Source organism: Protopterus annectens, chromosome 6.part1, assembly GCF_019279795.1.
Source record: "Protopterus annectens isolate FY-2018-M chromosome 6.part1, PAN1.0, whole genome shotgun sequence".
NCBI lineage: Eukaryota > Metazoa > Chordata > Ceratodontiformes > Protopteridae > Protopterus > Protopterus annectens.
Genome location: NC_056738.1, coordinates 509,655,717 through 509,667,931, shown reverse-complemented (window position 1 = coordinate 509,667,931; position 12,215 = coordinate 509,655,717). Strand labels below are relative to the sequence as shown.

At 35.5% G+C, this 12,215-nt stretch overlaps 1 protein-coding gene across 1 annotated transcript in view; it reads right to left on the bottom strand.

Moving 5' to 3' along the window:
• The window catches only part of PARD3B (par-3 family cell polarity regulator beta), a 5,075,916-nt gene that overhangs the window by 125,818 nt on the left and 4,937,883 nt on the right, over positions 1–12,215 (bottom strand). The window contains exon 26 of the mRNA XM_044075955.1: positions 3,884–3,963. Coding sequence (XP_043931890.1) covers positions 3,884–3,963 — 80 coding nt within the window. The remainder of the gene's footprint in view (positions 1–3,883; positions 3,964–12,215) is intronic.

The window sequence follows — 12,215 nt, the reverse complement described above, 5'->3', positions numbered from 1 at the left end:
ACATTTCAAACAAACATTCATATCTCTGTAACCATAGGAGTTACTGAAGACAAGTAGAAATGCAAATTCTTTTGGGTAGGGTTTTACATCCTGTAAGCCTTGCAGCCTATTTTGTCTCATGATGTAATCACTGGCCAAGATTGTTCTCAGTTTAAAAAGGTATAGAAGTCATGGAGAGATTGTTCAACCAGATATACTGCCAGATGTATGCAGCCCCAGCAAAGACAAAAATGCAGGACTAGAAAAAAAAGATGTGCCTCTCTGACGAGGGGTTAGATCCACGACTGAGTCTTGTCAAAAGGCTTCTTTTAAAATATTGTAGAAGTATGCATAGGAATTGATGAGGAGCATAAGTTTTACCAAAATACTCACGCAGTTAATTTAATAAAAAATTTCACCACAGAAACTGATAGAAAAAGCCCCCAAGTTAAGAATACACTAAGAGAAATAAGAACAGAAACTTAGGAAGTGACAAATGAACATGCCTCAAACTGAAAGAATAAAGAAAGAACATAAAAAGAGTTCTAAGCTTTTCCTTGATCTATCAAAGCAGAAAGCCAGGAATAGAAAAACTATCCCAGAGGAAGAAAAAGAAAATAAACAGTAACCTTGGTGGAAGAAAGATATTTTTATGAGATACCCTTTATAGGGTTGTCCAAAATGAAAGGAAATAACTTATAAATTAATTTGTTGAGGAAAATGACATTGTCTCTGCTTTTTGTCATAATATTAAGGAAAATACTGGCAGCTGACCTCTAGATAAGTCATGTTAATTTCAAGAAATCTCGGTGGGAAGGCAATACACTAAGTAGCAGAGAGAGACTAGAGAACCAAAAGTACAGAACAGACCCACTGTATACCCCTACCTTGATAGAATTTACCTGCTTTATAGAGTAAACAAAGACACAGAACATATACTAAGCTACTTATTAAATCCAACCCCCTTAAAACCACTTGCAATGAAATTAGCTTACAGTCACATTTTGGGTGGGCATTAAGAAACATATAAAACAAAGGCTAGAGTTTTGGCTAAAGTTTATTCACCTAGTGTTAAGAAGAACATAACGAATTTTTGTGCAGCCACCCTGAGTGCAAAAGGGTAAGAATTCTCTGACCTGATGCATTTCCATTTGAATACATAGTAGTGGATATCATGAGTCCACTGATGAAATCAAATAATTAACATCAGTTAGTATTGACTAGGCAAAAAAAAAAATCCTGAGACAGGACCCCTTAAGGTAGTCAGTGCAAAGTCCATAGGAAAATAATATGTAATTTCTGTAAATTGGAATTCTCTGAGAAATTCCTACTGATCAAAATATACAATTTACATCTAGATTCATCAACTTTGCTAGTGCTTTTAAGTGTTACAGCTAATTGCATCTATGTACTACCATCAAATAGATGGGCTAGGTGAACAGTGTAACAAAACTATAAGTTATACATTATGAAAGTCTATAGAGATAGGTAGGAAAATCTAGAGTAAGCTACCAACTTTGCTGTAAGAGAAATGTCCCAGTCTTAGCTGAAGTCACACCATTTGAATTGCTGTAGAGAAGACACATCCAGGACTTGCTATATATAGCACAAGTAAGGGAGGAAAACAAAACTATAGAAGTAAAACAGCATAGTTTTGGGATCTGCAGGACAAATGGAGGGACACAACAGGTCATTAGTGACAGAGACTGTATAACAGAAATGCTCATCTGAGGGAGTTCACAGCAGGAGGTAAGGTATATGCATCAGTACTTACTGCTGAAAAGCTCCTTGCAAAATGGCAAGGCCAAAATGGCAGACAAAGTAAGTGAAATAAATTATAAGGTGAGACAAATGGGAAAAAAGAAAAACATAACAGTTGCAGCACATATATTCTCTGAAACCATGAAGAAGCTAAAGTTTTTATAGAAAGTATGTTTTTAGGGAAGGTTAAGATTCCTTCAATATATTCTGAAATCAAAATATGGGAGACACTATCAGCATCTCAGAAGAAAAGGAAGTGAAAACAATTGTGCTCAAAACTAAGGACATATTGTTAGAGTAGCCTAGTTAAACTAGTTTAATTCAACACAACATAGAAACTGCCTAGAGAGAAAGAGAACTTAAAACCCTATCAAGTATCACAGTCTCAACACAAAGCAGTTATGAATGAAGTGAAAAAATACTTAAAGCTTGGATTTCGAGAAGAATGCTAGAGTGAGAGGAATGGTCTCATTGTACTGGTGTCTGAACCAGATGGGTCTATATAGTTTTGCAATGACTTCAGGGAGCTAAACAGCATATGTAAATCTGAATCTTAGTCAATTCTTCAAGAGGAGCAACTGACTGAGAAATTGGGCAAGGTTAGGTTTCTAACACTTTAGATTTAAATATGGACAATACAGCATTTTCCACACCTGGTGGGCTTTTCTTTTTATAGATTCTTGACTTTTAATCTCCGTGAAGCACCTGTAATATTGCAGAGATAGATGGATAAAATCCTTAGATGATTCATATGCAGCAAACTGTCTGGATGATGCTGTTAAAGTGTCTGAAGTCAGAAAACCCATCTACCCAAAATTCAATCCATTTTAAAACTTTCTGCATCAGGCAGGATTCATGAATCATCCAGTTAAGTACAGGTTAGGTATCGAGAAGCAAACCTTTTTGGCAATTTATTAGCCCATGGACTTGTGAAACCTCAGGATGGAAAAACAAAAGCTCTGCAAAATTGCTCACTGCAATCCACTAAAAGGCAAATTAAAGTTTTTCTGGACATAGCTGGTTGTTTGTGCAAACTCATTCCTGATTTTGCCAGAACTGCTTACCCCCTGACTATCGGTAACACTCTATTAAAGGTGTCACAGACAAATACAATGGAGCAAGCATTTAGGCAGCTGAAGAATGTGCAATGTTCAATTGCCATGTTGACAGCTTTTGACTTTCTGAAACAATTACCAGTCATACCTCTCAACTGTCAGGATTTTTACAGAATGTCCTGATTTTTGCCTCATATTTTTAGACTGTTCCTCTTAAAATCTGCGTTTGCTAGCAAATCACTGAGGATTGATGTCACTAAATAATGATATACATACAAATGCATGCTAACACAAATCCTGTTATTATAGCAACTTTCTATGTCTATAAGAGCAATATTTAAAATCTGGCTGTATTTTGGGCCTTTCTCCCCCCATTATTTTAACTTTGTCCAGATTTGTTGTGCTAATAGGTTGAGAGGTATGTTACTTATATACCCAGATGCCATGAAAGTAAGCATATTTCAGTTTATAGATTGGAGGGACATCCTAATTTCTATATTAGTAAAAAAAAATCATGAATTCTCATTACTGATGAAATGGACTTGATTCACTAGACCCACAATAAGTATGATTAAAATAAGTACAAAATGTAACTAAAGTATAATGTTAACATTTGGAAAAAAGAAACTAACAGATGCTACTGGAAAATAATTAAATATTAGTTCAGAATTGGAGCGGTAAACAACAAAGAAGGCACTCCATTCATATAGCAGCACCACCTGTAAACTTGTGGAAATTATATAATGCCCTATTCAGCAGACATCTTACACAGTTACTGAAGCCGACTGCAATCGACGGAAGCAATAATTCAAACTGAAGGTAAACAAGGAAATAGGTAAATGGAAGACACGTGGTCTGGTTAGTATAGTAAATGAAATGTTGTATGAAATATTGTACTATAGAATTTGTGCCCTCAGTTCAGGACTCTTTGCTTCTCATTCTGAAACTTGCACCCTAAACTTACAATACAAGATATTTTAGATATTACATACCAGACTCAAATGTATTCCATACTTGTGTGCATGTAATATTTTTAGGTTTATCTAATGTCACCTACTGTAATAGCTTAAAAGTTGAGCACAACGTACCTAGGTAAGGAGGCATAGTGCCATTCCATATCATCAGTCCTTGGAACAGGCTGCTGAATGTCCACATTTCGTCCAGGGACCTGTAGAAAGAAAACTTTTCTGTGTTACTTAATAATTTTCTGTTGCCTGTAACACATGCTAGACTGCTGTATAACACTGGAGAAAAGATAACCATCTAACATCAGAGACACAAGTTGCTACTCGGACACAGTTTCTGCATGGTTCTTTTCTGTCTCTTTAAATACATAGTCTGGCCTAATGGCCATAACAACATTAACAACAATTATCAATATAAAGTACAGTCTGTGCTCTTTAACTCAAACCTCTAATAGAAAAAGCCTCTGAAAATGTATAGGAATCTTATAGTCACAACAAGCAGCCTGTAACCCCATTGTTTTAGTTTTTCCAATTATAAAATAACTGATTTCATTCAGGTCTTGGACAAATCTTGTTACCTGCTCAATGGGCATGTTAAATGGTAAACATAAGGCTTTAAATAATATTGCCACCTCAACTATAAAAAACACATAGAGTGGAGCAATATACAAAATAAAATGTATTTGAAGGATAGAATAAAAATGCAACTAACTAATTTTTGTCACAGTTACTTTCAAATGTATTTACACAATTTATGGTACATTTTATGCAAGGTTCACAGTATTTGGGAGAAACTCCACCAAGTTTATTTCACGCAGGCTAAGTCTTTTTAGGACATAGGCTGTAAAATAAAGGCCACTACTGTAAGCAATGGGTAGTCCTTCCTTCCAGATCCACAAAAGCAGAGACATAACTAGGGTGGGGGAGAAAGGGGTAGCCACCCCAGGCACAAGGTGTTTGGGTGAAGGTATGGGAGATGCCGACCAGTCAGTAGTGTACTACCGGCTGAACACTAATAGTGCATCTGTATTTAGGGCTGAAGTGCTTTAGCACTTTCTGTAGTAATCTGAGCTATAAATAGACATGTTTTTAATGGATATTTTTTATGAAAAAGTCTTGATAAAAAAAGAAAAAGCATTAGAAAAGTTGTGATTCCAGTGGGACTTCAAAGGACTGTTTGGCTGTACATATATATATATATATATATATATATATATATATATATATATATATATATATATATATAGATATATATAGATATATATATATATAGATAGATAGATATATACACACACACAAAAATGCATAGACTAAATATTTAACTAAAAAGATCAACAAAGGAAAACTATTTCCTGTCCCAGTTTGAACACTAAACCCACCCATAACACTAGCCTAAATGTTGTCTGAATAGTAGCAGTGTTAAAGGAAGGTTTTTGTTAAGTAAAGTGTAGGGAAAAGGGTTTGGAAAGAGACAGCATTAATGTTAGTGTTTGCACAAATTTTACATGAGGTACTATCCCTCACATTTCCCTGACCCTAACCATAACTCAGTAACACACACAAAGACACTCTAATCCCCTCCAACCCCTATGACTTGTGTCAATGAAACACACTGTCCACATTTGGACCATTAGGCTATACTTAACATCAGCATTAAACACCACCCATTCATTCACCAAACAGACATTCAACAAAAAGCAGAGGAACCATATATGTGTATGAACATACATACACATATATATATATATATATATATATATATATATATATATATATATATATATATATATATATATATATATGTGTGTGTGTGTGTGTGTGTGTGTGTGTGTGTGTGTATGTATATTGGTTTTTATTAGATTATTGAGTGTTTGGAAAGATGAATGTCAGCAATTTTCTGAAAACTTGAAGTGATTGTACTGAGATTGCAGTACAGTGGGGATTAGGAAATTTGCCCTTTTCCCCACTGAAGTGCAATCTTAGAGTTGGTATTCATAATTTGCAGGGTATGTGGGGGCACAGCAGATTTTGTTGTTTTTGTACTGTTTGAGTTTTTGAAAAGGCTATTATATGGTCCCAACCATATGACATTTAACTTTCCAAATGCTCAATAATCTAATATAAATCCAAAACGACTTTACATTCAAAATACTGAATGCATTTTTAATGCAGGGGGAAGCCCCCCTGCACCCCTCATGTGGGAGGCTGCGCCCCCCACAGCCCCTACTAATGATATATACCAAATGCAAGATCACACAACAGTGGAGAAGAAGCAAGTATTCAGAATTTTTAGTCTTTTGGGATTCAGTCTTTTGTTTTTTCAGTCTTCTGAAGTAGAACTATATATATATATATATATATATATATATATATATATATATATATATATGTGTGTGTGTGTGTGTGTGTGTGTGTGTGTATGTATGGGTGTACTTCAAAATATAAAACACGAAACAATGAAAAAAGCAAAAACAAACATGTCTTTTGTGGGGGAAGCCCCCTGTGCACCTCCATCCAGTGCAAATTATATATGCCAACTCTGAGATCACTCTGCAGTGGGGAAAGGGCAAATTGCCTCATCCCCACTGTTTGGGATCTCACAAAACAACATCAGAAGAAGCGATCAAATGAGTTTTGATCACTTCTGGCTACAGCAAAAATTTCAAAATTATGAACTTTTGAGTTTATGAAGTGCTTCCATATATCTGTCTATATATATATATATATATATATATATATATATATATATATATATATATATATATATATATAGGTCAGAAGAGGGAACCCATTAAAGCGAAAGTGCGCTAAATCGAAAGTGCACTTTCACAAAAGCCGGTGTCCGAAGCACATTACAGTGGGAATAAGGAAATATAACCTTTTCCCCTCTGTAGTGCAATCTCGGGGTTAGTATATTTAAGTAGGGGGGTGTGGGGGTGCAGTTTTTTTCCGGTTCGGAGAACCGGATTTTGTGAAAGTGCACTTTCAATGTAGTACAGTTTCGCGCTTTAATGGGTCTTGATGTTTCTTGTTCGAGATTGTGAAATTTCGATCAAAAAACATAGACCCATATATATATATATATATATATATATATATATATATATATATATATATATATATATATATATATATATATATATACATATATATATATATATATATATATATATATATATATATACATAAAGGAGGTAACTTACATCAACGGGTGGAAAACAATCACTGAGGTGTTGTAGACAAAGAACAGTACCTTTTCTCAATGAGAATTTTCTCAGTTTTTTACTATATTGTAATAACGTTCTCCTTTTCACTAAAGTGTATATTGTATTATTGTACTTTCTTTATTGTCTCTAGATATTTCTGTTAAATTCTATGTAAAACTGACACTGTACGTGTCACTGTTGTTCTTGTTTTATTGGAGCTTTTCTCCCCAGGCCTCCGCTTAAAATGGGCTCACACCCAGATGGACTATCCCGGTCAACAAATGTAAAATTAAATTAAATTAAAAAATTAAAAATGGGTATGGCAGTGAATGGTGGAACAGACTTCCTGTCTTTAATGATCTAACATTTGGAAAATTAGACAAACTTAACAGGGATCTATTAACTTTGATCCAAAAACTATAGAGAGGAAATGGCAAATGAATAAAATACATTTTCTTCTGACTTGGGTAACATTGAAAACAAAGTCCTTGGAAACTTAGATAACACTGGGAATTTTAATATTAATAATGGCTAAAGAGGGAATCACAAGTGTAGATCAATATGTATGTATACCTTTAATAAGCTTTCCATGGACTTGCACATGTGTATAAATACTGAGCACTTGTGAGCCTGACTGATATTTTGTAGTAAACTGTTGAGATGTAGGCATGCATGTCTGTGTAGTCTGTCAGTTAGTCAGTACATTTATATTTTGTATTTCTGCTATCCATCCTGATGTGTTTCTGTGTAATAAAGCATATAAATGAACTACCCTGCCTGTTCATCTTGACTTATAACCTAGGACGAGCGACATGGTGTCAGAATGGGATCCCAATTCAAGACCAGGAGGCACTCAGTTAATGTTGGAGGTATATACAGGAATGGAGCATTCCTACTGCATGTATAAACCGCAAATACAGGTCAGAAATGAATTTCAGGTATTAGAATTTGCTTAAATGATTTCTTATTTGGAAAATACAAAATGAAGCACACAGAATGCTCAAAACAAATTTCTAGTTAAACGAAATGTCTGAAACTGCGACATATTGATGAAAATATTCAAAATAATTACAAAAATGTTTGAAACAATGTCCAAATCACAAAAAAATGTATAAAATAAGGAAAATAACTGCATTTGTTCACTCTGTGCTACTTTTTCACATTAATTAAAGCTAGTCGAGATATCCGAAGTGTATGAAGTGTTTATAAGTTTGTGTAGTATTACAGTACAGTTATTTCACAAAATACAGCCATTTCAAAGCATATTTCACAAATTGAAGTATTTTGAATTGTTTATTGTGCATTTGAGTGTTGTTACCAATACTGGCTGTGTGTGCATGTTCGTATATAATCACAAGCACCATATTTTCAATGTGTTTGGGCATATTTGTTGGTATGGCAGATGGATTCAGAAAACCAGGTCCTCTTGTATTTGATAATAATATTGCAGAGAATTGGAGAGTGTTTGAGCAAGTGCATGAAAACTTCATACAAGCTGCATCTTCTGACAAAGGTGATCTTACAAAGGCTTTTATTCTGCTTAAATTATGTGGTTCAGAAGCCATAGAAAGAGAGCATTCATTTTTGTATGCACCTGCCATATAGTGGTACCAGGTGAGTGAAGGGAAGACTCTGACTGCTTAAAATGTAAATTTAGAGAAATATGTAACCCTTAAATGAATATTAGAATGGAAATGCACTTACTTTACAAAAGGGATCAAAAGCCTGATGAAACTTTTGCACCATATATAACTGATTTGAGAAACAAAGCTAAAACTTGCAGATTTGATGATTTAAGCAATGAGTTGATAAAAGACAGACGTGTGTGGTATTAAAGATGATGCTGTGAGAAAGATTTTGCTTTGTGACAGTGATTTAACGTTGACTAAGACCATTGAGATTTGTCAGATATACGAGCGTACAAAAAGCACACAAATATGCTTAGAAATGAGAAATGCATGCTTACAAATGAAAGTGACTTTGGAAAATACTGCAGTAAAGTCAATGTTGATAGTATGCAGCATGTGGTTAACAGAAACAGGCCCAAGCACATGGCAGCAACTGTGAGCCCTGTAACACTCACTGGAAACCCCTGTAGCTTTCTAGCAAATTACAGAGTGTGTACAGTCTCAGTGAAGCACAAGGGTGAGTCAGGAAACTCAATGCATGTGTCTTCACCTAGCCTCATAGTCAATTGTCATAATTGTGGTGATAATCATATATAAAAGAGAAAGGTGATTAGCTTTTGGTCAGCAATGCCACAAATTTAAAAAGTGGAATAATTTCCAAAGATTTTGTAAATCAAAAGAGGCTCTTTCTTTTATTAAAGGAGAACATTCCAAGAGACAAGTTGATCAGTTAGAAAGCTGTGACCTTACCTTCTATGTTGATGGTGTGTCTATGCTTAATAAAACAGTCAATGCAGTAGATTTATGGGCAAAGAATGAAGTATTTTGTACTGTTCGGATAAATGGAAGACCCATAGAGCTCAAAGTTTACACAGGTTCAAAGTGCAATATTATGTCAGCAAAAACATTTGCTAGAGTATGTGCTGCTGAGAAGCTTGATTTGCAAAGTGTGTGAAGCCTGTTGCTTATAGTGGAAAAGAAATTCAAACTGAAGGTTCAGTAGTGCTTTCATGTTATGCTGCTGGGAACAGCTATGACTTGCAATTTTATGTAGTCAAAAGGCACGTACAGTCATTATTAGGCCTCAGAGACAGTTTGAAAATGGGACTGCTTTCATTTAATAAAGAGGTCCACCATGTAAGCTTAAAAGATAACTGTTCTAATTTCACCCAGTCTATTTTCTCTACCTATGCTGATCATTTTGAAGACAAACTAGGCAAATTCCCAGTTGTGTACTCCATGAAGTTAGACCCCAAAGTCAGCCCAGTTGTCAGACCAGCCTGGAAGGTTCTAGTAGCTATGCAGAAAAGAGCTAGATAAAATGGTGCAGCAAGGTGTGATTTGTCCATTTGATGAACCTACTGAATGGGTACTTTCCATGGTGGTAGCTCATAAGACAAGCTTACATGATATCAGAATATGTATTGATCCAAGAAATTTGAACAAAGTACTGGAAAGACCTTGTGATCCTATGCATAAAGTCAAAGAAGTCACTGCTCTTATGCCAAATGCCACTGCTTTTTCTGTCTTGGATGCAAAGAGCTCATTCTGGCAAATTTTGTTTGACCAAAAATCTTTATTGCTAACCACTTCCAATACTCCTTTTGGCAGGTATTGTTTTTTGAGAATGACATTTGGGCTAAATTTTGCCAGTGAAGTCTTTCAGCGTGCAATGGAGCAATTTTTTTTCCAAGTACCAGTGTGCTGTTATAGTAGATGATATTCCAGTAGGAGGGTAATGGTGAAGCTGAGCATGACAGAAACCTCAAGAAAGTTCAGGAAAAAGCATGTGATGTGAATCTTAAGCTGAATCCTCAGAGGTGCAAATTCAGGCTATGAGAAGTTACATATGTTGGTCATTTGTTTACCAATTCAGGCTTATAATGAGATCCTTCCAAGCAGACTGCAATTCTCGAGATGCTACCTCCAGACAATGTTCAAGCCCTATAACATATTCTTGGCATGGTTAACTATCTAGGCAAGTTAATTCCAGACTTGAGACAAATTTCAGCATAGCTCAGACAGATGACACACAAAGATGTATTTTGGTCATGGTTAGAGCATCACCAGAGAGCATTTGATGTTTTGAAGCAGAAAATTGACAGTCCAACAGCTCTTGGCTACTATGATGTTCACAATCCAGTAACTCTTTCTTGTGATGTTTCAAAATTTTCATTTCTCAAAAGGGTAGACCAGTAGCCTTTGCATCCAGAACTGTAACCTAAACTGAAATGCAGTATGCACAGATAGAGACAAAAATCTTGCCAATTGTGTTTGCATTTTCGAAGTTCAATGATTATATTTATCCAGACTGAAACTGATCATCAACTTCTAGTCATTATTTTGAGAAAGCCAATGCATACAGCTCCTGCCAGATTACAATGCATGATGTTGAAATTGCAATCTATAATTTCAATCTTGTCTACACAAAAGGGAAACTTCTTTATCTTGCTGATACATTGTCCAGATCACCCAGAAATACCACTGAACAGCATGAAAATGAGAAACTTGATTTTGAAGTTAACGAAGTGAGAAATATTTCTTCCACACATCTTGATGAGCGTAGAAGTCATACAGCCTCAGATCCAGTTCTTCAGAAGCTCAACCACTTTATCAGTTGAGAATGGCCGTCAAAACAAGCTTGCTTACCAGTTGACCTGCAACTTTATTTTCCTTATAGAGATGTTATTTTGTTTGACAATGGTATTATCATGAAAAGTCCAAAAGTGATCGTTCCAAAATACTTGCAGCAAGAGTATATTACTATTTTGTATCGTGGCCACCCAGGACCAGATTCTACCAAGAAGGGTGAGTGACCTAGTACTTTGGACTTCTATGTCGAGGGACATTGAGAGAGTACTTTCATCTTTTTTTGTATGTAATAGTACTAAGCTGCATCAACGGAGAGAACCACTTCAACTAAGCCAGATTCCTGAACTACCTTGGCCGACAGTAGCTACAGACATTTTTGAGTGGAATGGTCAACATTACTTGGTGTTAATAAACTCTTATGCAAATTGGTTTGAGATTGACTTACTTCCTAATTGAGAATGCAGTACTGTCATTACTAAGATGAAACATTTTGCAGTCTGTGGTAGTCCACACAAAGTTATTTCTGATAATGGTACACAGTTTACAAGCCAGCAGTTCAAAAGATTTGCTGAAGAGTGGGACTTTACTCCTGTTACTAGTAGCCTTGAGTACCCACAGTGAAATGGTTTAGCAGAACATAGAGTTCAAAGTGCGAAACCATTACTAGAGAAGTCAAAACAAGACATTAGTGATGTTTTCCTGAATCTCTTAAATCTCAGAAATATTCCTTGTCATAAACATCTTGGTTCATCTGCAGAGAGACTTCTGTCGAGACAAACTAGAACAACACTACCAATTAGCAGTAATCTGTTGGTTCCATATGTCAAGAACAACAGATCAGTGAAAGCCCATCTGTTGAAGAAGCGCTTTTCCCAGAAGTCTTATTATGATAAGTCCAGCAAACCGCTCAATCCATTATGAGAAGGGGAGATAGTGAGAATGCAGACAACAAAAGGTTTTGATCAGACTGAAGTCATGAAAAGTGTGTCCAGAGCCAAGATCGTACATTGTGGAATCACAAATAATAGA